This window comes from Myodes glareolus, chromosome 23 (genome assembly GCF_982192425.1).
Source record: "Myodes glareolus chromosome 23, mMyoGla1.1, whole genome shotgun sequence".
In the NCBI taxonomy this organism is placed as follows: Eukaryota; Metazoa; Chordata; class Mammalia; order Rodentia; family Cricetidae; genus Myodes; species Myodes glareolus.
Genome location: NC_142048.1, coordinates 25,779,527 through 25,804,377, shown reverse-complemented (window position 1 = coordinate 25,804,377; position 24,851 = coordinate 25,779,527). Strand labels below are relative to the sequence as shown.

Here is a 24,851-nt window from a genome sequence, read left to right as displayed (position 1 = left end):
AAATAGACAAGAGTTCCAGGTAACCAAGGGTGCATGGGGGGTTGGGAGGGTAGTTGGAAGGGGAGGAGGTTAGAGAGAAGGGAGCAGGGGAGGAATGGGAAATTCTCGGGGGACTAGGAGGGGGAGGGAGGAAGGATAGATATGGGTTCAGGGAAGAATATATCTCAACTATGGAAGTCAGTTTAGGGTTTACTAGAGACTTGACTGTAAATGGGATCCCAGGTCCAAGGAGAGATCCCCAGATTGTTCTCTGGACAGAGGAGAGGGTGCCTGAACTGGCCTTGGCCCATAACCATACTGATGAATATTTTGCTTATCACCATAGATCCTTCATCTGGCAATAGATGGAGATAGAGACGGGGACCCACGTTGGAACACTGGACTTAACTCCCTAGGTCCAAGCGAGAAGCAGAAGGAAGAAGAACGTGAGCAGGGAGGGCAAGATCAGAGGGAACCTTCATCCGGTGATGGATGGTGATGCAGACGGAGACCCACATTGGAGCACCGGACTGAGCCCCCCAAGGTTCAAAGGAGGAGCAGAAGGAGGAAGAACATGAAAAAGGAAATCAGAACCGCAAGGGGAGCGATCACCCACTGATACAAGGCGACTGATCTAATGAGAGTTCACCAAGGCCAGTTGACTGGGACTGAAGGAGCGCTTGATCCAACCAGATTCTCTGGAGGAGGCTGGATTCTCTGAATGTGGCTGGCCCGAAATCTTTCTAAAAAGCCATTGACAATGACTCTGGGACTTGTTTCCTCTGCATATTCTGGATTTTTGGGGATCCAGTCTGAATGGATACTCACCTTCCTGGTCCTGGAGGGAGCGGGGAGGAACTTGAACTACCCACAGGGCAGGAAACCCTGACTGCTCTTAGGGATGGAGAGGGAAGAGGAGAGGGAGTGGGGGGAGTGGGAGGGTGTTGGGAGGAGGGGCGAAAATGGAAACTTTTATATTTTAATAAACTTTAAAAAAAAACGAAAGAAAAAAAAATATTTCAGACAGATGCCTCAGAATTTTACTGAAAAAAAAACCATGTGCCAGGAGCTTGATTCACATTATTTCCTGAATACAAAGTTATTTTGAACAGATCATAATTATGTTAAAAATTGCCCTCCACTTTCAATAATTTGAAGGTGATTAAACTCATGATCCATGTGTGGTGCAGGTCTATAGTTCTAGCTCCATGATGAACATTTGAGTCTAGGATTTCAAGATATACCTGGGGTAACACAGTAAGATCCTCTTTCAACTCTTTCAATAAAAATAAAATACAAGCAAAAAAAAAAAATACAAATTAAAATGTAGGCTAGGAGTGGAGGGAATAAGGATGTCCAGGTAGTGGGATTAACCCAAATGAAGAATGTATGAAAAAGCCATCGGAAAGCCTGGCATTTTATAGGTCAATTAAAAAACATGAGTTAAAAAAAGTTTAATGAGAGACAGTTTGCATGACTGGACAATGACACTCCCAGAAGTCATGGGTAATTAAGCAAAAATCCTAGTGCTGGGTTTGACACTTATGAGCTGTTGGTCAGGGAGGCCTTCGAGACTCCATTGTCAACGCTGGCTTCCACCAATCCATACAGGACAGATGGGGAGACCTTACTGCTGCAGACTCCACACACCTTGACTGGAAGATACTAGAAAATCAAGCTAGGATTGAGTTGCAAGCTTCCTCCCTGCTGGATAAGGTTCGTAAAGTCAAGAGTGTCATGAAAGCTGCCAGCAAGGAATGGTACCCGCGATCTAATCCTGCTGTGACCCAGACGAACTACAACACTAACCTGCCGGCGAGGTGTGTTCACTAGCACAATAGTATTATGACTGCCATGTGGGTAACCAAAGAATGGAGTTGGATTTGAGGCCCACGTGACAGTAATGAGTTCATAACCAGTACTGTAAATGATGAATAAAGTAAAGGACCAAGTTTGGTTAACTTGATAGGGCATCAGGTTTTAAATATTTTTGTTTATACTTTTTCTCAGCCTCGATCGGAGAAGTTTCTCTTTGCAATGAATGGTGGCGAAAGCAGAAGCTCATGGCTGGCTATTCAAGTTCAGAGAAAAAGAGACAGTTGAGTGTTCAATCTTAAATAAGACACTCATATGACCACCAACCAAGGCTCAGGGAAAACTGTAAAAGCGGGGGTGGACAGAATCTGGGAGCCAAAAGATAGAGAAGGGCTTTGAAATGCTACCCCTTGCACGCGACACAGTCTATGAAGAACCCACAGCAGCTGTGGATGCCTGATCTGGGTCTGCATAAAACCCTGTCTAGAGTCAGTGCTGGACAGGAGAGGGACTCATTGGCCTCTCCCCCTTCCTGCTGAACTACTGACTACCGATCCACTCTGGAAAAGGCAGCATCAGGGTCTTTGGTTACGTACTCAGTGGTAAGAGTTTCAAAATCTTGGTCACACAGACGTCTCTGATCAAGTTCAGTGGGTCACCAAACAAACAAAAAGACATGAACACGAGAACGGGGCTCGTAGGGATGAGGGGTGTGTGTGTGACAGGGTGAGGGAGATAAAAGATGGTGGGGATGGAGTACCCACAATGCATCATACGGACACATGAAGCTATCAAGCCACAAACTTAATGAACTTAAAAGTTGGGCTAGGATTAAAAGTTAGGTGTGACTGCATCCAAAACATTCGTTTGTTCTTCTCAAGATGCTGAACTGTATTTCCATGGCATCTACCGGCTTTCAATGCAGACTCATGCAAGTGACCTTCATTTACAGCGACTGTTGCTGGAAAGTCGATTTTCTCATTTTAATTATTGGCATAATGTCTGCTATACAACCAAGCCAAGTCTATAGCACTATAAGAGGTTAGTGATAATATTACACTAAACAAATCATGGCTTCACTTTTGCCAATCTTTGTAACTTCCTGTGAATTTCTGGCGTAGACTTTCTTAGAATGGATGCTTTAAGTGTGGAAAATGGTTTGGGAGACTGATTATTATACTAGAAATACATAGACTAAATTCAGAATCAAATTTTGGTTTTTGTTTTATGGTTTTATGAATATAAGTTTGACTTCAATATAATATCTTCACTGAATTTATTCTATTTTATCACCCAATCTATCTTTTTTTTTTTTCTTTTCTTAGTGCTAGGCTCAGGTTTCAGGGATTTGTATGTACGGGGTGAGTCCTCTCTCTACCACTGAGCTACAGCCCCAATCCAATAAACTGTCTTCACTAGATACTGTGAAGACAAGACAGCAAGAAAAATATTTACATATTACTTTGGGATCCCTGTATTTAGAGTTCAGCAGGAGCTTTTTGTGTGAATGAATTAAGAAATGATTAATGATTAAGCATTTGCTGCAAATCAAATAGAAACTAGAGAAGTGTGAGTTCTCAGTCACATCTGTGTCTGAAGGTTACCTTCACATTTGTCTTTCATAACCGCCTGCCTAGGACTACAGACTTAAAACTGACTTCACCCTTTGGGATTCAATTCTGAATGTTAGGGACAACAGCGGTTTTGTGTTATGCAAGTGTCACTGTTTGGATGAAGTGCGCGGTCAATACAGAGCTAAGGCCCCGAACTAGTTCTGTGTCCCCCTTTCGCAGAGAAAAAGGAGTTTCAGGGGCCACTTCAAATATGCCTTAAGAGGCACCCGGACAACTCTCCATCGTATCGCTCTCTTTTCCCTTCTTGGTTTCTTATCCTCACAAATGCCCACATACCACATCTCCTACAGATGCTTTAAGGAACACCCTAAGTTACTGGAAAGGCTGCAGGGTTGCTCTAAGATCCAACTGACTTCTATTAATGACTTCACCATTATCTTAGAAAAGCTCATTTTAAAAACGGGATGACAAAACTTTTAATGGTTGGTAACTTCTTACCCTAGGACCAGGTCTAATTTTAAAATTTGTGTTCAACCACTTTGGCTTCTCTTTTACACCCCTTTTCTAGAGTGTGACATTCTCTTTCCCCACAGGAGTCCCTGGGTATCCCCAAGTTACCTTTGACAAAGGCGAGGCCTTAGCCAGTCAATTTAAGCTAATGGGCTACCTGCCCAGGCCTATTTTACTTGCAACAATAGCTGTAACTGCAGATGGTCGTACCTACTCCCTGACTTGCTAATGACAGGCATTTCCTTCTCGCTCAGGAGGTGGATGTACAATTTTTCAGGTGGAAAAGACTTCTCTTGGTATCATAAGGTCACCATGTGTGAGAGACAGCCCACCGTTTCTGTGGGTGAGACTGACTCAGGCCTGATGCTGTATGATTGCCTTGCTTTTCCTTGGGACCATTTAAAAGGAGAGAAAAGGCAGGAAAAAAGAGAACACAGTGAGTACGCAACACTTCCACCTAAGGATTCTGTCTTATAAAATGCATAGCAATTGATCTTACGTTAAGGAAGCCCAGGGCTTTCAATAGTCAAATTAAAAATGCACTAATAAAGAGGTAATTTAGTATGCAATTTCATGCATTAATAATTAGCTGAGCAGTACTGAACTTCTAGGTAGAAAGCTATGGGAACATAATTAATGAACTATTAATGCCAAAACAGATGTCATAATAAAATGAGACTTTAATAAATCATTTATTAAGTGGCTACGAACTACTTTGTTAACATCTAAAAGGTAACTACTACGCTACTTAATTCATAGACGGAAACTAGGGGCTTGAAGACAAACACTGAGGGTCAAGGCTTGTTTCTGAGTTCCTGCATAGTACCTTTAAGTGCTATTGCTGGTCTAGGTCAAGCCTAAGCTTTTCACCGGTTTCTGTGTCCTCTTGTAGCTATGATTACACACAGAAGGAACTGCAGTATAACAGAAAGGACAGTAGGCTAGCTCTAGGCTCTCAGCATCCTAACAGCTAATGCTCCTAATTGCGATAACTGAACTTAAGGAGAAGGAACTGTGAGGGACGTTGTACCGTATTGAGTGTAGGGACCAATTGCTACAGAGTAAGGCAATTTGAACATCTAAAGCCAATTCGAATCTCAATGTGAATCTCGTATATCTGTGTTTCAAGGGAGGTTGCAGAAGGACCAAAGCAGGTTACCATGTGGAAAAATAGAGTGTGGGGGAGTATTGACTGTCTCCAGGAATAGCAAATAATAAATTTATCAGAGGAAGAAAAATACGTATTTTTGTGGAAGCAAGAAATTGCCTGGTGAAAGATAAAAATGCTTCCTAATGAATCAAGACTAAAGCTATGTAGGACAGAACAGAAAGGCTTGTATCCTTTCTGTGCTTAGTAATATAAACTGTAAATTTCCACATCACCGATGTCTTCAGGGATTATTCCAGGTAAATTTTACCAAATATTATCTACATCCTCAGAGAAGAAAAGGACAAGGAGAATAGAGGAAGGAAAATCTATACCCATAATTCCCCAGAACTGAATTTTATACTTTACAGCTTACAACGCTTAAATGATAGAAAAGTAATTAATAAACAAGTATGTGTAAAAGCGACCTCCGTGCCAGGGATGGAGGGATACCCTAGATCCAAGGACAGTTAAAGGCAGATGCATCTCGGGATGAAGTTGTTAATAAAGCTGAAACTGAGCTAGAGAATCATACTCAATAGGGAACCTTAACTAAAAGAGAGAAAAAAAAAATCAATGATAAATAAGACTGCTTCTTCACCTCGAGAGTTCCAACCAAGTGAGACTATTAAAGAAACCACAGTAGCACTGCGTCCGTGCACTGTGAGATTCTCACTTTGCGGCTTTGCGCTATTCACCGAGTGCCTGCAAGTTGAAACATCATTCCTTTTTATTAGCACCACCATAAGAGGTGAACCTTGGCTAACAAGAAGATCAACAAAGCTACACCACAGGTGGGTTTTGTTAACACGACACACAGACGTTAAACGCATTACTCTTTCTAATTATTAGTGAGATAATATTAACCGCCCCCCCCATATCCATTCACAAAACTATGTCATCCCATTGAAGCCTCATTAGGTACAACCTTAAAGTGGAAGACATCTTTGGTAACTACTTCCCTTGGGAACGATTCTACACACGGACAGGATGGATTGTCTTCTAACCAGCTTCTGAAACTCCATTCTGAAACTCCATTCACCCCAGATTACCACACACGGAATAATAAGGAGGCACCGTATCTTTCTCAAACGTGTTCTACATTTCTTCACGGTAACACATGACTTCCAGGGATCCCGACTCTCTTAGGAACGGTTTTTGAGGCTTTTGTGTTATACAACATCACCAAAATTAAACACATTTCTGATGATTTAACGCGACATATTCCATAAATCTTTGTCAAGACAATTACTGTCAACCACAACGCAATTACACATATTCAATTTGATGACTCAACTGGAAAATTACTTTTTTCCTAATAAAATTTACAAAATGACAATAGTACACCAGTGTTGATTAGATGCTCAGTGGGTACTAATTAATTAAGTCAGGTAAATTTAGGTCCCTGCTAATAACCTTGTGAGGAAAAAAAATCCATACACATGGTTCTTTGTCTCGGATGAAGGGAATTCTCCTGTTTGCCTCCTTTTTTTGTTTCTTTTCCTAATTTCTCCCAGAAGGGAAATACAAAATAAACAATAAAACTCAACTATTATTGGCTGGCACTACTGGTAAAAAGGTGAGAGTTCTTTGAACCTTGTTTAGGTCAACGGTGAAAGAAAAGAAAAGACAGAATGATTTTTATTGTTGGTAAATGACAGAGAGAACCTCCTCAGTGCATCCTTGGGGCAGAGCTGGTATAGGACCAACAACGGATGGCAAGAAATAGCAGTTGATTCATCATGAGAAAGCTTCTTCACCCAACAGATCATTGAAATGTTGAAGTTGGCCATGGGCTCTGCATGGAGCGGGGTGGGGGTAAGGAGGCATTCTCTCATGGGTTCAGACTCCACTATTTTTGAGCTTTTACATGGTGATAATCCGTTTCCTCTGAGCCCAATAAAAAGTTAGTGAATCACGGAAATAAGTACCAGGCGTGGTAGAGGATGCTTGCTGCCAAGCTGCCCAGAAATGACTAAGAAGGTAAATGACCCTTTGTCCACACCACAACCCCGAGGCGCAGTGACTGACCCCATGTGCCTAAGGAGTAGGAGTGTTATGAACTGGGAGCTGTTTAACAACGAAATGAAATAGCTTAGGATAGTTTGTATCAAGTTAAACTTTGGTGTGAGCGGACAGACACTGGAACCTGGCCCATGCTAGAACTCGTAATTTCAGAACCCCGCTGAATCACACACCGAATATACTATGTTGGCAACCAAGCCAGAAGATGGAAACGAAGACATTAACGAATGTGTCCATGTGGCTTTTTTTGTGGGGTTCAGAAACTACTTGTCTGACTGCAACCAGAGAAGGGAATTTTTCGGGAGAGTGATTGTGTTCCCTAGGAGGAGGAGTTTCCTAATAGAACTCAGAATGAGTAGACGGCTTCTTCACCCGGAAGCTCGGTCGTGGGTGCTGTATTTTGAGGCCAGGGCATTTCTGCAGGGGCCCCACAGCTCTCTATTTTGAATGTCACTGGAATAATGCCAGAATGGAGTGTAAAAGAATGAGTCTGATCCCCTCACTTTGCAGAAAACTATTTGACATATGGTCTTCCGACTTATTTGTAAGTTTTGTACGTGGGGGCGGTCCACCCCACGAAAAATGGTCAACACATAGGCTATGGAAGTGTAAGTCTAGAGCCAATCAGCTGTCAATCACGATCACCAGGTAAAGCTGCACGGGATTGACCAGCACTGTTTGTACCTCCTTCCATTCCTCACCTGCCTGAGAAGTACCCACGTGAAAAAAAGGATTGCGGTGAGGTGACAGTCTCACCTCTTATCAGGAACAAAACGTGTGAAAAGATGAAAAAGTTCACTGATCCAGCTCCTAGGAAATTTCCAGCAATCTGGAACCTGCCTTAAAAAAGACACAACACTGGGGCTATAATTACGATAAATTCCTGTGAGTGAGGAAAGCGCTGGACTAGTTGATTTTTGAATTTAGAGGCTTCAAAATATGCGTGGTCGACAATCGGAGCATAGACCCTCCCCGTGCCCTGAGTGATCTTGATGAGCAAATGATTTGAAGACTTCAAGCATCAGTTTTACCTGCTTTCCAGTGGAACATTACTGCCAAGGACCCAGCTGTCCTGCAGCTGGACGGACTCGGGTGTGGTTTGCAGCTCGGCGGGCAAAGCAGCCGGCGGGGCCGGACTCTGGTTCCTCCTATTCGTCAGGGAGTTTCTATTGAGAGAAGTGATAGATGGGTGATGTTGGGCCGAGTGCTGCTTATGGGAAGGCGGCAGAGGCTGCAGGGTAGGTTGCCCTTGGTTGTTTGCAGGTTGCTCTGCGGAAAAAGAGAAACAAAGAAAGACCCGTTATATATTTCCGTGTGTACGTACATGCGCACACACGCGGCCACTTTCCGCCATAGCTGCTGGAGATAACTTAGAGTTAAAAACTGCATGAAAAGCCACAACCTAACGCATTTGCATATTATTCTATTAAGTGAGTGCTCAGTGACATTCTCAAAGACCAAGTTTACCCTTGATACACAAAGTTCTAATTAATATACAACAGATGGCAAAATTGCTTTTGGTTTTAATTTGTTTCAGACTTTTTTTTTTCATCTGGATTTATTAACACCTACAGAAAACAACATTTGACAGCTCCCCTAATGTGCCTTTAGATTTTAGATTTTTTTTTTAACAAACCAAGCCTGAAATTAAATGGGTGATTTTGGTAGAACACAAAGGTTTTCAAAATGCATATAATCCCTATAATTATTCAATGGAGTTTTTTAAAAAAGCTTTATTTAACTACAATAAATTATTGCGAGCTAGTTGCTAACCAGCAGTAGCCTGCTCGAGTTTGGCGCATCCCAAACAGGCAGCTCCGTGCTATGATCCACTAATAGACGCTAAGCATTCTGTAGCAGAAGGTCACTCTGTGGAGCAGATGTTGCTTCATGGATACTTAGCAGGCTGAATCACATCTGATTACAACGTCAGAAGACTCATATACTTAATGACCGTGACATCCATTAGAACACACACAGAACAGATTCTCCAATTTCACAGCGTGCAGGAGAACTACATTTCTGGAGTGAGTCGTAGGTGACCAGAGTGGAAGCGGAAGATGCCCAGCGATTTCAAAATATGAACACAATATGGCATTATAACTGTGGGGGTAGCGTTCTAGAGCTCAGTGGTCAGCTAAAAACCACAAGCCGTTGCAACATCTGAGATCTACTTTGCATATCTTAGCTTTGGACATATATTTTCCTGAACTGACAAATACTGTATTTTACCAGAATGATCCTTAATTTAATATCAAACTTATTATCTTCCTCCACACATAAGATACCAATCATTTTTTTATTAAATATAGTTCAAAATGCAATATAACTTTAAAGTATCTTATTAAATCATGCTATTAATATAAATACCTAAATTAAAAGAGAATAGGAAACGAGGTGGCTATCTTTCAGGGACTTTGAAAGCCAGCAGTGATTATTAAGGAAAATAATACAGTCACACACTGTAATTCTGGCTGCATGGAATGAATGCATGATGGGCAATAGGGTGGGCTATATGATCAAACTTCTTTAGTAGATCAGCAATAAAGACAGCTCCTCCCACAACACATAACATCAGTGATTATTATGAGTTTCTACCAGTGTCTAATAATCCCCATCCTGTAACTTAACAACCAACAACTTCTCACTCTTGAAATGAAAAACAGAGACAAAATATCTAAAACTATAACAGCAAGCGAGAGCCTCTATTCCTAAAGTTTCCCACACTCAAAAATCTTCCCTGATTCAGTGTCTTGGAGATCAGGACAAATGAAGGTCTAAGTCTCACAAGAAATACAGTAAGCTTTAGAAGGAATTGCAGAGCTAAAAACGGTACAGAGTTGAAGTTCTTTCACGACACCAGGCCTCAGTTTAAACCCCACGGAAGATTCATTATTCAGGTCTCGTGTAATTAATTAGAGCTGTCTTCCTCAGCACCAGTACACATGAGATTCTCCACGGAAAGCTGGAAGGCACGTTCAGAAAGCTCTTCACAGTTCGCCACAGAGAGCGGCAGCTATGGGGGCGTGGGAGAGAAACAAAGAGAACAAGGCAGAAATAGTTCAAAGGACAAGGTGACGAGACTTGGCCGAGAAAGCAGGAGGGGCCAGGCAACGCCATGCTTTTGAGCTTGGTATCATTTAAGAACGGCACGGCGCTTTACCCATGTCTGTTACGGCAACTACTAAACGGTCCGAGGCGTCTAGGAATCAGAAAACCTAAGTTAATTCTTTGTTAAGAGTCACGGTAGAGCCCGTTATGCATGATTGTAGGACAGCTCAACGGATTCAATTAAATCTATTCCATTGTCCATTTACGCCTACATTCGGCAAACAGGTAACCACATTCTGTGTTACAGGGATGTGCTGAGTCGGGGCCAAAGTGAATTCACTTAATAAACGGTGAAATAGCATGTACGGACGTGGAGGTTGCTATTAAACGCTAAATAAATTTAAGATCTCTGTTATGTGTTCGAATGTGTTAGTTCAAGATTCCTCTTAAAACAAATCAACACACAACGCTATGGAAAAGTTCCATTTAAGGCACCAGAAATCTGCCCTGAGTTTCCCGAGCTTAAGTTGTTCACTTTGTAAGCATTTAGTAAGGACTTGGCAGCCGTGACGCAAAGGGCACCAGTACTTCCCATCCCATCCAGCTACTTCAGCAATGCAGTGCTGCGGCTGGGACCACTTTTCATTTGGCTACACAGCCAAGCCATCGACCAGGCAAACAGGTCCAGATGCCGAAGGTCCTGATCTCTACAAACTCAGACGAGAGAGTTGGAGCGGGAGAGCGGAACGTTTAAATTCTACAGCATATCATGGACAGAAGCAATATCCACAGGCTCAGAATTCACACCAGTTCTCAAGATTCTGGGCAAATGGGACATTGTTGGAGTGGGCATTTATCTCCACCATCTATTCAACACGGAGGAAGCATATAAATCCTAGCAAGATGAGACAGAGCTAAACACAGACAAAAGAGACAGCAGAATAAAAGAACAGAAGTAGGAAAGAGAGAGACAGATCGAGGCTGACACAACTCGCTACGGTTTCAAAGAGGCATAAAAATTTGGCTGCCAACATCGCAGCTCCCAACACAAAGACTAAATATGATCAGTTGCATGACTTGGAATATTTTTAAAAAACAAAATATTTGCCTAAAACAAATATAACTATGAGTCATACTGAGAACAGAGAGAAGTCATTTTAGAGTTTGTACATAAAGAATTACTGAATGTCCTGGGAAGCAATTAGGGACCAAGGTTCAAAAGGGGCAAAAAGTAAGAGAGAACAGTGTCTAGACATGGAGATTATTAAAATGCTTGAGAAGCTAAGTCAGGTGAGCACATAGGAACAATGCAGGCTGCACCTTCGGCCTTTGGGGTTGAGCTAGTCCATGGAGGGTAGGCTTTGCTCAGACTTACCAAAAGATTTTAGATATATGGATTTGGGACAAACTGACCTCATGCATTGCTGAGACACAGATCTGAGGATGCCACTGTAATTCTGGAAAATTACAATTGGCTTCCTAGTGCCGATCAAACATAAAAATAACCTCAGAGTGAGTGTGGTATTTGGTCACAGAAAGCCCGACATGGGGAGCTGGAGAGAAGGCTCAGCAGTTAAAACCATGCACTTTTTTCTCAGAGGATGTGTGCTCAGCTCCCAGCACACGTGCTAGACAGCTCACATCTGCCGAGAGATTTGACGGCTCAAGTCTCACGAGTCCCTAAACCCACATGTATACACCCCACACATACACATGCATAATTTTAAAACAATACAAATAAGTCTTTAAGAAAGAAAATCTGACTGCCTCAGGGCTGGAGAGATGGCTCAAAGCACTGGCTGCTCTTCCAAAGGACAGACCCAAGTATGAGTCCCAGCACCTCTATGACAGCTCACAGATATCTCTGATTCCAGTTCCATGGGATCTAACACCCGCTCCTGGCCTCTGTGGACACCAGGCAGGCACACAAGTGTCACACAGACATGCATGCAGGCAAAACAGATAAAATAAAATTAAAATTAAAATGGAAAGAAAAAAAGGAAGTTCAGCATACATCTGGCAATTTCCCCCCCCCCAGGCATCCTCTTCATCCATCTTCCCTCTGAGTTGTAGTTGCTTTCATCTATTAAAATATCGTCCTTCCTTTTTCTACACGCAAATCCCACCTGCTTCAAACTCTAAGAAACACAACACTCCCGACTTTGCTCGGAGGATATCACTTATCTCTTCCCTGATTTTCCTTAAACAGTTTTGGTGAGGGAAGTCCTTCTGTATATGTGTTGCTTTTATTGGTTAATAAAGAAGCTCATTTTTGGCCAATGGCTTAACAGAATATAGCCGGGCTGGAAGAGATATATATATAGAGAGAGAGTGGGCAGAGTCAGGGAGAGAAGCCTTGCCAGATGCTGGACAGACTTTACCTGGTAAGTCTCAGTCATATGACCATACACAGATTAATGAACGTGGGTTAGTTTAGGATATAAGAGTTAGCCAGAAAGACACTTAAGTGAATGGCCAAGCAGTGATTTAATTAATATAGTTTTTGAGTGATTATTTCATGGTCTGGGCAGCCGGGAACGAATAAGCAGCCTCTGACAACAAAGTCTCCTTTTTTTTTTATAGTTCCTTTTACTTTCCCCTTTGTGCCATAGTTACTGCTTCAGGTTATGACCCCTTTATCTTCTTTAATTCATCTTTGAGCCCATGCTACATCCACAGAACCTTGCTCAAGTCCCCTCCGAGACAATTCTCTTTGCTGTCGATGGGAACAAATAGAGAGACCTATATCTGGATGATGTGCAGAGAGTGGGAGACCTTAGAACACTCAGTCCTAAAAGGGATGTCTCCATCCAACCATCCATGCAAGGCTCAGGGATTACGCAGAAGCGGAGGTAGGAAGACTGTTAGAGCCAGCGGGAACCAGACACAACAGGGCTGATGTACACATGAGCTTACAGAGACTGTGGCCGCACACAGAGGGCCTGCACGGGTCTACATCAAATGGGGTCCCAGTGTTGAGAGAAGGAAGTGGACACAAAAGCCCACCACTATCCTCAACTGACGACTTCTGGAAAAAGGAACATCCATTGTTTTCTCCAATGGAGTATTACAGGAGGTATTAGCCACACCCCAGGGCAGGTCCCAGGCCTAGGAGGAGTTGTCCAGCATGAAACAGACTCCAGGCGCTTTTTGATTCATATTGTTTTGGTAGTTTTTTTTTTTTTTTTAGAGAGAGAGAGAAAAAGACAAAATGTAAGACAGAGAATATGTAAAGTAGGGTGGGTAGGGAGGCATTGTGGGAGGGGGGAAACGTGATCAAAATAATACGTGAAAAAATGAAGTAAAAGTATGCACTGACTATATATTTTTTGAGGAATCACATTAGAAAGTATTAAACAGGTACAAAGCAGAGCTTACCCATATTATTTATAGTCAAAAAACTCTTTGTAAAGATGCCCAGCTTCCCAAAAAAATGCCAAGGTCCTTGGAAAGACACAAGCACCATGAATTTCTTAGGATTTCATAGCACCTTCATAAAGTATCGTACATACAATACAAATACAATACAATAATACAATACAATTGTACATACAATACAAATAAATACAAAACACTATTGATTTCATGGCATTTATGTGTTTGAATATGAGATGGCCCCCAATGCTCACATGTCCAAAGCCTGAGCTGTCTTCCCAGGTACTGGACCACAGCAATAAAAAACAAGTGCAAACATTTTGCTCTTATAAATAAAAATAAATGATTATTTATTATTAAGTTAAGTAATTACCAAATTAAATAAAACTGAACAGTTTTTATTTATCACCTCACTGAGAAGGAGGACAAAGCCACTCGTTCCAAATACTGGTTTTTAGGAACACGTTTTGCAACTGCATCAGTGTTTTGTTACTTCAAATCTTGTAAAAAGATTTGCAAAAAATTGGAAGCTTCTACTTTATATATTCTTATAAACTACAACATGAAAAGAGATATTAAATATTATATTATTAGATGGTCTGCCTTATAAAATACATGGTTTTCTTGTATTGTAAAGGTTATTATTATATATGCTTCCAAATAAAGAAATAAATGTGTGTGTGTGTGTGCTCGCATGGTCACGAGTCCACGTGCATACATGTGCATGTAATTGTCTTTCGGAAAATAACCTCCTTAAAACTATTCTCTATGTAAAAAAGTAAACTCCCTGGCCTCAGGCATTATGTAAAGCCCTCAATCACTACCACATCTTACTCCTTTCTTCTTCTTTCCTTTCCATGGTCTCATTGTTCTTCAGGCTTCCATTGAGAGCCCAACAATTACCTGGTTTTCTTTATTAAGTTGCCTGAAATATACGGCAGATGCTTTTGAACTTCGCATTTTATTAAACACAAAAGCTAGACAGGAAAGACTCTGTTCATTTTGCAACCCTGGCTATCAAAGCACATTCTCTAACAGCGTCACGTAAGGCCGTCTGCTTCTGTGTCATGGTAGACAACAAGCAGGCGTGTTGACAATTAGTGCTAGAAGTCACAGAAGTTAGTGCAGAACGGGGTAGATTCCGGGTAGATCAGGCTACTGACACAGATCCTGTACGACTGGAGCTCTGTCTGGGGGGCAGAACTGAACCTTTGGACTACTCTCTCTATTCAACAACCCTACCAAGAGAACCATACCAAGAGAACCGAAATGTCTGACCACACAAAGGGTAACGAACTGGGCATTTATTTTCCATGGAATATGTCCTTCAAAGTTGCTAACTGTTCTGAACACCATTTAAAGACCTAAAAAACACAGTACCTGGGTAACCATGAGTGTTAAAGGAAACTGTTATAAAGACCAGGGAGGAAACAAGTCCTTTGGGGGAGATGACACATCTTGAGGGAAAACCAAGCAAGAGAAGACCCTTGTCAACCACAAATACTATAGCCATTACAAGTAATGTTACTCGGCCAAGAGTCCTTGAAGGGAGCTCTGCTTCAACAGGGAGAACTTCACACACACATTACAGGAACAAAGTTAACCAAGCTCGTTAAGATCTTGCCATACCAAGACATCAAATGCTTGAGCACAACCGGGTGTATTTGCTGACTTGAATAACTCTTTAGACAGAGTCTTGCTATGTTGCGCTGACTGGCCTCAAATTCACAGGCTCGAACAAAACTCTTTCCTCTGCCTCCCGAGAAACTGGCACTGTGGGGCACACCTCCACACGCAGCTGAGGTGTACATGGTGTGTGTGTGTGTGTGTGTGTGTGTGTGTGTGTGTGTGTGTGTGTGTAATGGAAAACCCCGCTGGCGCACCACGGCTCTGCAGCATCTCCTCTGTGATTCACACGGAGGAGGCGGCTCTGCTGCTCCGGGGGCAGAGTGGAAATGGACTTTTGAGTGTGAAAGCTGGGAGTGAAAACAACACCTGAGGGGAAGTAAAAGAGCTTTGTCTGAGCAGCGTGTGTATCTGTATGTGTCAGCTCTGGGTGGCGGCAAGTGAAAGGCGAGTGTGAGGTGAGAGGAGAGGAGGAAGAGGAGGAGAAGGGGGCTGGCGCCTGCACTGGGCAAGTGCGCACAGTTGGGACAAGAGTTGCTATGGTCCCAGAAGGCTTTGCCCCAACCGCCGCCTTCATGATCACCCTCTCTTCCTTCCCAGGATGTCGGGAGCAGGCTTGGCTTGCAGAGGTCCCCGGGTAGACAAACCCTAATTTGAAGGAAGCTGGACTACAGACTTGCTTTTGAATTGAGAAAAGTGTGTTAATAGCAAAAAGAAGGTGAACAGAGGGCAAGGGAGGAGGCGGGGAGTGGGAGAGGTCAGGAGATGAGGCAGAGGCAGGGAGTGAAGAGAGAGAGGATGAGAGAATAGAAACATTTTCTCCCCTTTCGTTTTTGTTTGATTAAGATGGGTTCTCAGGTAGCCCAGGCTGGCTTCCAACTCACTCTACAATAGAGGATGATTTGAACTCCTGATGATCTTGCTTTGACTGGGCTCACGGTCTATGGCGCCACACCTGGTCTATGCTGTTTGATGTCTAGGTTGTGAGCAAAGTCAGGACCCAGGGCTTCCTGTACGCTAGGCAAATGTGCTAACCAACTGAGCTATATCCCAGCTTGAGACACTTGGTTGCATTTGCAGAACAAGTTGCTAAAGGACACCGAGAAGCATGGGTATGGGGTACATACAACCCACTAAGCCCATAAGCTGACACTGGCTGTCAGCCAGTGTGAGTTGACACTCTAATGCGCTGGCCATCGTTGGCTGCTTGCAGGGAAGGGGTGAGCGGAAGCCTGTGTTTCCCTACCTAAAATGGATCCAATCTCACTTCATTTTCCAGTTTCTCCTCACCTTCTCCGACTGTCAGGAGACAAACAAGACTTTTCTCTTAGGATTCACATCCTTCTTAAAAACCATCACCACACCAAAACACAAGAGATGCTTGTCTGCATCTTAAGACCATACTAGGCTTAGCTCCCCCGAGCAGGGCTTCTAGGAGGATTTTCTAGTATATATAACCAAGAGGGGTGGCTTAGCTCTCCATTGTCTCCTTAGGACTGGTGTGCTGGGAACCCCAACACAGCAAGGTTCGGAGCGAGGACCTGATGTCCATGACAGTGGAAATAGCAAGCTCTAAATAAAACAAACGTTTCCTTTGTCCCAACAACCTCACACAGATTATAGATAATTCCCCACTTCTCTAGGACAGCAAAAACAGTTAGCAACCACCTTCCTTGTAAAGGGAGCCAGGGTGTGAGTCAGAGAACACAGGTCAAAAGCCATGCCACGAACTCAACAGGGGCCACATCAAAGCAAGGATCCACAGTCAGGCGTTAGCTTTTATCTCTTCTCGCCTTTACACCCTACCCTAAACACTGCATTAATAAGATAATCATCGAAAAACGGCACAGCGCAAATCTGCAAAGAAAGATACCACCTCACTCAGGGAATCATTTTCACACAGACCTCTTCTTCTGCTTATTACTTAGTCTCCGATTCTCAGGGAGAATTAAAGGCCTCTCCAGAGCCCTCATTAAGATACAGCACCGCTGGAAATTTTCTCCGCTAGAAGTTCACATCACACGGTTACACACTCAAAATCAAAAGCAATTTAAAAACTCTGATTTTCATGTAAACACATAATACAGTTTTTGTCTCCATCTATACAACTGATTAAAAAAACTATTTATATAAAGATGTTTGACTACGAAAATCTTTAATGACACATTAGCAAGCTTCCCGAAGACGTACCATGACAAGGAATACGCTATGTGACTGTGCAGAGATTGGCCAGTTTTCTCTACTTCTGGGGTCAGGAGAATTTGCGTTGGTTTCTTGGAGTTACACTTCCATGGGAGGATTAAAAATAAAAAGGCAGCTGAGCGTGGTGGCACATGCCTTTGACCTCAGCATTTGGGAGGCAGAGGCAGGCAGATCTCTGTGAGTTTGAGGCCAGCTTGGTCTACAAAGCACCAAACAAGCTTCAGGACATCCAGGGCTACAGAGAAACCCTGTCTCTGAGAAAAAAAGAAACACACAAAAGCAACTTCTTCAGATCTTTACTTTTTGCGGGGGAGGTCCACCATACTTCCTACTCAAGGTGATGTGATAGTTCTCAAAACGCCACAGCCAGGGTCCTGATGAGAGGCACTGAGTATTTTTATGGATTAATGCATTTAGCCCATCTTTTGAGCATCTGCCAGGCTGTGTTCTAGGCGAAGAGCAGCTGCTCGGCCTAGTCCTGCAGTTGATCCCGCCTAGCCCTTTAGGTTAGCATCACTGGGCCTGAAAGAATGGATAAACCAGAGCACAGGGGACAGATGAAGGGCTGAGAGCATTGAAGTCGCCAGTGTACCTCTCAGAGGTTCATGAATCTCTGGAATCTTCTTAATGTGCACAGAAGAGAGCAAATGTCATACCTCAACTGTACCCGAGATCCTAGGCAATACCTTGACCCTTGGCATGTTCTATTTTCAAAGGATAGACAATAAGGAATTCTGTTGGTTGTCTGAAACGCTTCAGGATTTAAAATTTCGAACACTGGAATTAGATGCTATGGGAAAGGAAATGAGGGAGTTTGGAGGGAGAAACACAACCACTGGAAGTAACATCTCATTGGATGGTTTGCAATGTGTACAGTAAACCACTAGAGAGTAACCATTGATCGGAAAGCTGACCCAGGGAAATCACTCATACATCAAACAGAATGGTAAAGAATGTTTACCTATGAATGAGTATTCGAAGGCAAGAAGAACGGGAAAACTCAGTGTGCATTCACTAAGAAGGCCAGGACAGAAAAGAACTTTATTTGGATTTCTACAGCCTTCTCTAACGTTCCAACACCATGCTTATATCCGCAACATTCTACAGAATATAGACCCCTCCTCATTTCTTATGACTAGCTATGCTTTTCTTATTTCTCATTAGAGAACAACATAGAAAGAAGTATTTTTATTTAGGAGACAACGTCTCATGACTAGTATTAACTTCTTATCTTAGTCAGTGTTCTTTTGTTGCGAATAAACACCATGATCACAGCAACTCGTGTAAAGGACAAGATTTCACTGGGGGTGGCAAATAGTTTCAGAGGTGTAGTTCACGATCATCATGGTGGGAAGCATGACAGCGCACAGGCAGACATGGTGCTGGTGAAGGAGCTGAAAATTCTACATACAGATCTAAAGACAGCAGGAAGAGAGAGACACTGGTCTTCGCCTGGGCTTTCAGTACTCTCCCAGTCATTCAGAGAGGCTTCCGTAACTGTGGGTGTTGGCCTACTGGAAAGCCTATTCCAGACACCACCTCTGGTACCCAACTCTATATTAGTCAGCAGAAGCTAGTGAATGAATCTCTCTATGAATGGAAACGGTATTTTGTCGAAAGAGTTACAGGGTGCGGTCCGGCTAATTCAACAGTGACTGCCTATGAGGTCTGCAAAACCACAAGGCAGGCTGTCCCAGATGGTCTTCGTACACACTAGAATCCCGAAGAAGGAGGCTCTAATGCCAGTGAAGGAATGGATTTGCTAGCAAGGGAGATAGCAAGCAGGCGAGAAAGAGACAGCTTCCTTCTTCTCTGTTCTTTATTTGTATAGACTGCCACTAGAAGGTGTGGCCCAGACTAACACCTAGGATCTTCCCACCTCAGAAGACCTAGATTAAAGGTGCTTCTTCCTACCTCAAACTTCCAGATGAGAAGTAGGTTTTCCCATTTCATTGATTTTAATTAAGAAAAATCCCTCACAGGTGTGCCCGGCATGTGGATTTTAGTTAATTCCGTATGGAATCAAGTTGACAACCCAAAACAGTCGTTACAAATCTACCTCTTGTCAACCTGACAGAGCATCATATCTCCGTATGTCATACCTCATTTCCAAATGGAAACAATAACCATGCCATAATTACCCCTAACATGATACAATTATCCCATGTATATAACCCATAATAGAACTGTCCCATATACAATTACAAGCACATTATATATATAAAACCAAGGCATAAATATGCCAAAGGTGATATGGTGTTTGTGCTGGAGAAGTAGCTGAGAGTTCTACATCCTGACCCGTAGGCAGAGAGACTGGGCCTGGTGTGGCCCAGTGACACCATTCTTCAATAAGACCACACCCCAGAATCCTTATAACTCTTCCAAATAGTGCCACCCCCTGGTGACTAAATTCAAATATATGGACCTATGGGGCTTATTTTGATTCAAACCACCACACTTCTCTTTGATGAACCTTCCTATGGCTGCTATGACGGGAGCTCAATGAGAGTTCATCTGCTAGCACCTGAACAGCTCAGTGTGGGGAAATAAGTGTAAGTGGTTGTCTCGCTGGTTACAGTAATTCATCTGGCCATGTAATTATCACCAGTAATGCCACAGACGTATTATCCTCCATGGAATTCACAGTTGTGCATAATTATTTCTAACAGAAGCACGCACAGAACATTTCTACCATACATGCACAGAAAATAGCATAAAAATAACCTTTAAAAGCCCCTGTGTATGTTTTTGGGATAGTTGTGTATTCATCTAAGAAAATATTTTGCCTGAGAATAAGCAAAAAAGAAAGCTGTCTCAATGTTGACAATAAAAAATTGCTGGCAGATAATCGATACACACTGTTCTCTCTCCTTATTACCTAATGAGCATTTGATTTTAGTGCAATTAACTTTTATTGACTTTAAGTGGAGTATACAGTATGATATAAATAAAACACACTTGCAATGCGGGTCAAGAGTGACTGGAAGGCAATGGGGAGCTGTCCTCCTGGAGATTGGAAATAGACAAGAGTCCCAGGTAACCTCGGGTGCATGGGGGGGGGGGTGGGAGGGTTGTTGGAAGGGGAGAGGGTTAGAGAGAAGGGAGTAGGGGAGGAATGGGGAAAGCTCGGTGGACTGGGATGTGGGGGAGGGAGGAAGGATGGATATGGGATCAGGGAAGAATATATTTCAACTAAGGGAGTCATTTTAGGGTTTACAGGAGACTTGATTATAAATGGGATCCCAGGTCCAAGGAGAGATCCCCAGATTGTTCTCTGGACAGAGGAGAGGGTGCCTGAAACGGCCTTGGCCCATAACCATACTGATGAATATTTTGCTTATCACCATAGAACCTTCATCTGGCGATGGATGGAGATAGAGACAGAGACCCACACTGGAACACTGGACTTAACTCCGTAGGTCCAAACGAGAAGCAGAAGGAAAGACTTGGGAGTGTGGAGCAAATCAGATATTCCCAATAGTGCAGGATGTGTGAGGCCTTTCAGAGAACACACTCTGCACCAAGGACAACGTCCGGAGCAGCGGGAAGATCCGAGGAAAGGAAGCAGAAGAAGCAGGTGAGTATTTCCTGCAGCTACATGCAATTCTGTGCAAATAAATGAACCACTAGGGATCCGAGAGTGGATCTTCTCTCTTCTCTTTCAAAAAATTGGGGGTGGGGATCAGAAAGGGGTCTTAAGCTAAATAAGATTCTTCAGATTTTAAACTTCTCCCTATTTTAAGTATTGCACAATACAATCTTGACACACGTGTGTTTATCTTGTGTTAAAACTGAAGAGAATAAAAAGCCCCACACGGCTACCTTCAGTCATGAATATGAAACGTCTCAGATATATAATAAAAATCACTTTATTTTCAATGGGAATGTTACAAAACCCCATCATATTGTGTCGTAAGTACATTGTTTTCTGTGATAATATTAAAAAGGCTACCTTGGCTGCAAAGCAAACTTGGTTAACACCTGCTGCAATCTAATATCTTAATATTTTTACCTGTAGTAAAAATTCACTATGGATCAGAGTCACTTCCTGTTACAGTTTGGGGGAAGTGCCCCTCAGAAAAGGCTCAGTGTTGGTGGTACTGCCACAGGAAGTGGGATCCTGAGGACCCCAATGATGACCTCAAGGCCCTATGGCTGGGTCTCCTGGTCTTCGAAGGGCCTATGTGGTTACATGTTGTCTCCCTCCCCTGTCCTTGTCTCTGTCATTCCTGGGTGACATAAGGTGAGCAACGTCCTCCCTTGATCCAGGCCCAACAGAAATGGAGCCAGCTGACTCAGGGCCGAGCCCTCAGAGACTGGGAATCAAAACGAACCTTTCCTCGCCTTAGTGGCTTGCTTCCGTACGTTGTCAGATCACCAAAATGTACCTCATACCAACTAAGGTCAAGTGTGAGCAGTAAAATCACAACGAAAACCATTGCTGAAAAGCCAGGAGGTTCTTCAAACCGAAGGGAGGAGTAGATCTAGGGCTGAGGGGAGCTGGGGGGTAGAGGGCCAAGTTAGCATGGGTAAGGTCCTGGGATCAGTTTTGGGTGTGGTAGAGGGAGAGGGGGAATCTAGTCAATGAGTTGTGGGGAAAGGAGAGTCTCCTTTGTCGGAGTCTTTATCTGATTTTCATTTCTTAGATGTTTCTGCAACCACAGAATGGGCTAGTGATCAGGAAACAAACTCCCTAATAGCCGCACTGAAATTGTTTCGTAAAACGTGCTACCTTTGACACTGCTTTTTTCCCCCTAGAGTTTGGATGTCGTTTGTTCTCTGCAGTTGAGGCCATGGTGTCTGCTAATGCGCTGAAACTGAGCTGAATCTTCCGTTTAGGACTTCCTTCCAATTATAGTACGGCTTGGGGCAGAAATACTGCGCTATCATTAGCATTAAGTGTTACACAGATGCAACGCTCTTGCATGCAATTGCTACCTTCTTTCTGTTCGTGGCATAGGCACTGCTGGTGAGCCTACTCCATGGAAACCATGCAATGATGCTCTTTGATTTAAGAACAGTCATAGGCTTCAACAAAGCCTTCATGTGTACCTGCTGCTTCCCCTTCTTTGACGCTATTGTCTTGGGGATACGTATTTTGCATGTGAATGCAACGTTACCCAACCCCCAATATCTACTTTTTCTAACACTTTACTGGCATCTACAAAAGCCAGGCTGGTACAGAAAGAACACAGATCGAACACAGAAAAGACCAAAGGCAAAAAAAATTAGAAAACAAATACGGTATGGCTGTATTCACCGCGTGCACTGTATATGTGAAGGGCTGTCAACGGCTGGGCAGTTGGTAAGGTTCTGTTGTACGTTAAAGAAGCAATAGGTGTAATTGGTGTGGCTGGGATGCTCAATGCCACTAAGGACCAGCCTGCCAACACAGAGGAACAAAAGCCTGACAGTGTGCTTCACAGATTTTCTGATCTTTTATTTCAACAGCCCACAAGTAGTTTAGTATCAATGTATTTAAAAAAAAAAAACTTCCCAAGAAGTAAGTGAACAGTCGATAGCGGTTTGGATGACCTGGTGCGTGAGGTCTCAACCACGTGTAACTAAACACCATGAACCAGGAGGCTCATTTTAGATTTGTTGTTTATGTTCTAGGAGTCCCCACTAAGGTGTGGAAGGGTTGGTTTCTGCTGACAATTCCCTGACTTACAAGGATGTCCTTCTCCGTGGCTGGGCTTGGGAAGCTGGTGATGTTACTCCTAGAGGTTCAGGGCTCCACCCTTGTGGCTTCTCGAACCTTCCTTACTTCCCCAAAGGCTCAGTCTCTCTCTGAAGAGCATCACAAGAGTGAGAGCTTCCTTCAACTTACTAAATTTGGGCTACACAGACACTCAGTCCACGAACCAGCTGGGTTCAGGCTCCTCATCCAAACTTCCTAACTGGGTTAATCGATTTCCTCCTTTAAATCCCTTAGCTTCTCATCTGTAAAAACGAGGTAACTCTTGCACAGGAGATTAAAATATAACACTTAGAACAACGTATACCTAAAAAAAAAAAGGGAAGGATTACTTTAATTTAACGTTTTAATTTTGGGGTATTTTTCATTTAGTTAAATAAGGTAACTGAAATCCTTTATTCTTTTTTTCTAACTAAGTTTGAGGCTTATGTAGTTATGCTCATAAGACAATTATTTCTTTACCAAGGTCTTTATAAATACACTGTTTTACTACTAAATTTATAAAGCACATATATGCTTGCTTATACTTTAGAAAATGCCCTTAGTGTTTACTTTTGTGTGCCACAACATGAAATATGGGAATAGAAAGAGTTATTTCAGGAAAGATATACATACTATCTTGTATGCAAGTACACAGCTAAAACTTGCTTCTTCTCAAAACTCTCACTTTTAAGTACCAAATTTGTATTATTTGCATCCACCATTTACATTTCAAATACAAAACATTTGCAAATGTAAAGATGAATGAAGCCACGTTATGTCGCGCGGCATTCACTTTGAAAATCTGATTAAGATAGATGTCTTCAGCTCCTAATTCTTCAATGTCACGCTGTCGTAGTTCCCATCAGCAAGATGTTTTAAAGGCTTTCGATTAATATTGCATGCCAGAACTGAAATTACATCCTTTGTCGTTTAGTTCTTAATGGTGCAAGTGATATCTATCAAGTACTGTTTTATGAAGCATGTGTGATTTTTATTGCAGGCTGTTTTCACAAATCTTTTTCAAGTTTTTCTTTTCCCCTTCAGAAAGATGGCTTAGGGTTTAACAATAACGATAGCCTTTCATTGAAAAATCATGAGTTTTAAAATGTACTGAAACTGGTGCTGTACCAATAAAAAAATTCTACTTGAATCTGTGATGCTTCTATTTGTACATCATCACGAGTTTCTGCTCTAATCTAGCAATTTAGAAAAAGTCATGCCATCACATGCCTATAGAGCCTTTGTTAGTAAACACGTACACTATTTCCCTGCCCTAGAAAGTATGTTATGTCTGAATCAGGTCTATATTAATTCTAAACAATGACTGGATCTGTGTTGCCAAAGTATATGTTTTGCTTTGAAAATATAATTTACCATTAGGACGAAGCTGGTATTATCAATAATTCCAGTAATTATGAAACTCAAACATCTCATTTTCATGGGTTAAGAACCCAGAATCTCTGTATTACAACCATAATAATTCACTAATTGGCAGCAATGTGAAAAAAAGGAAACGATTCTATTTGGTTTTCATCCCTTTATTTTGAATCAATTTATCTGGGTTGTGGCTCTTTCCCTAACATATCTTACCTGTCTAGTTTTGGTTCCTTTAACTGTAATACTTGTACCAGGGGACAAAATCTCACTGCTAAGGTCTTTCTCAGTTTCTACAGCACTGAAAGAAAAGCCGTCCTTTAAAGCTTAGGGTGTTAACTCTAGCCCGAAAAGTGTCATACTTTATCAGTTGGCAGTTTATCAAATATAAATCTAACCTAGGTAAAACAACTGATCAAAAATAGTGTAAAGGACACTGGCAAGGGTCTTTTTCTGGGCTGTGTCTCCCTTGGGTCTTGTCTCCACAGCCGAT

General features: G+C 42.5%; 1 protein-coding gene across 8 annotated transcripts in view; it reads right to left on the bottom strand.

The window, feature by feature from the left end:
- The window catches only part of Tenm3 (teneurin transmembrane protein 3), a 446,983-nt gene that overhangs the window by 181,207 nt on the left and 240,925 nt on the right, over positions 1-24,851 (bottom strand). For all 8 annotated transcript variants that reach the window (XM_085680300.2, XM_087901091.1, XM_085680302.2 and 5 more), the window contains one exon: positions 8,082-8,319. In XM_085680300.2, the coding sequence (XP_085536426.1) occupies positions 8,082-8,319 (238 nt within the window). The remainder of the gene's footprint in view (positions 1-8,081; positions 8,320-24,851) is intronic.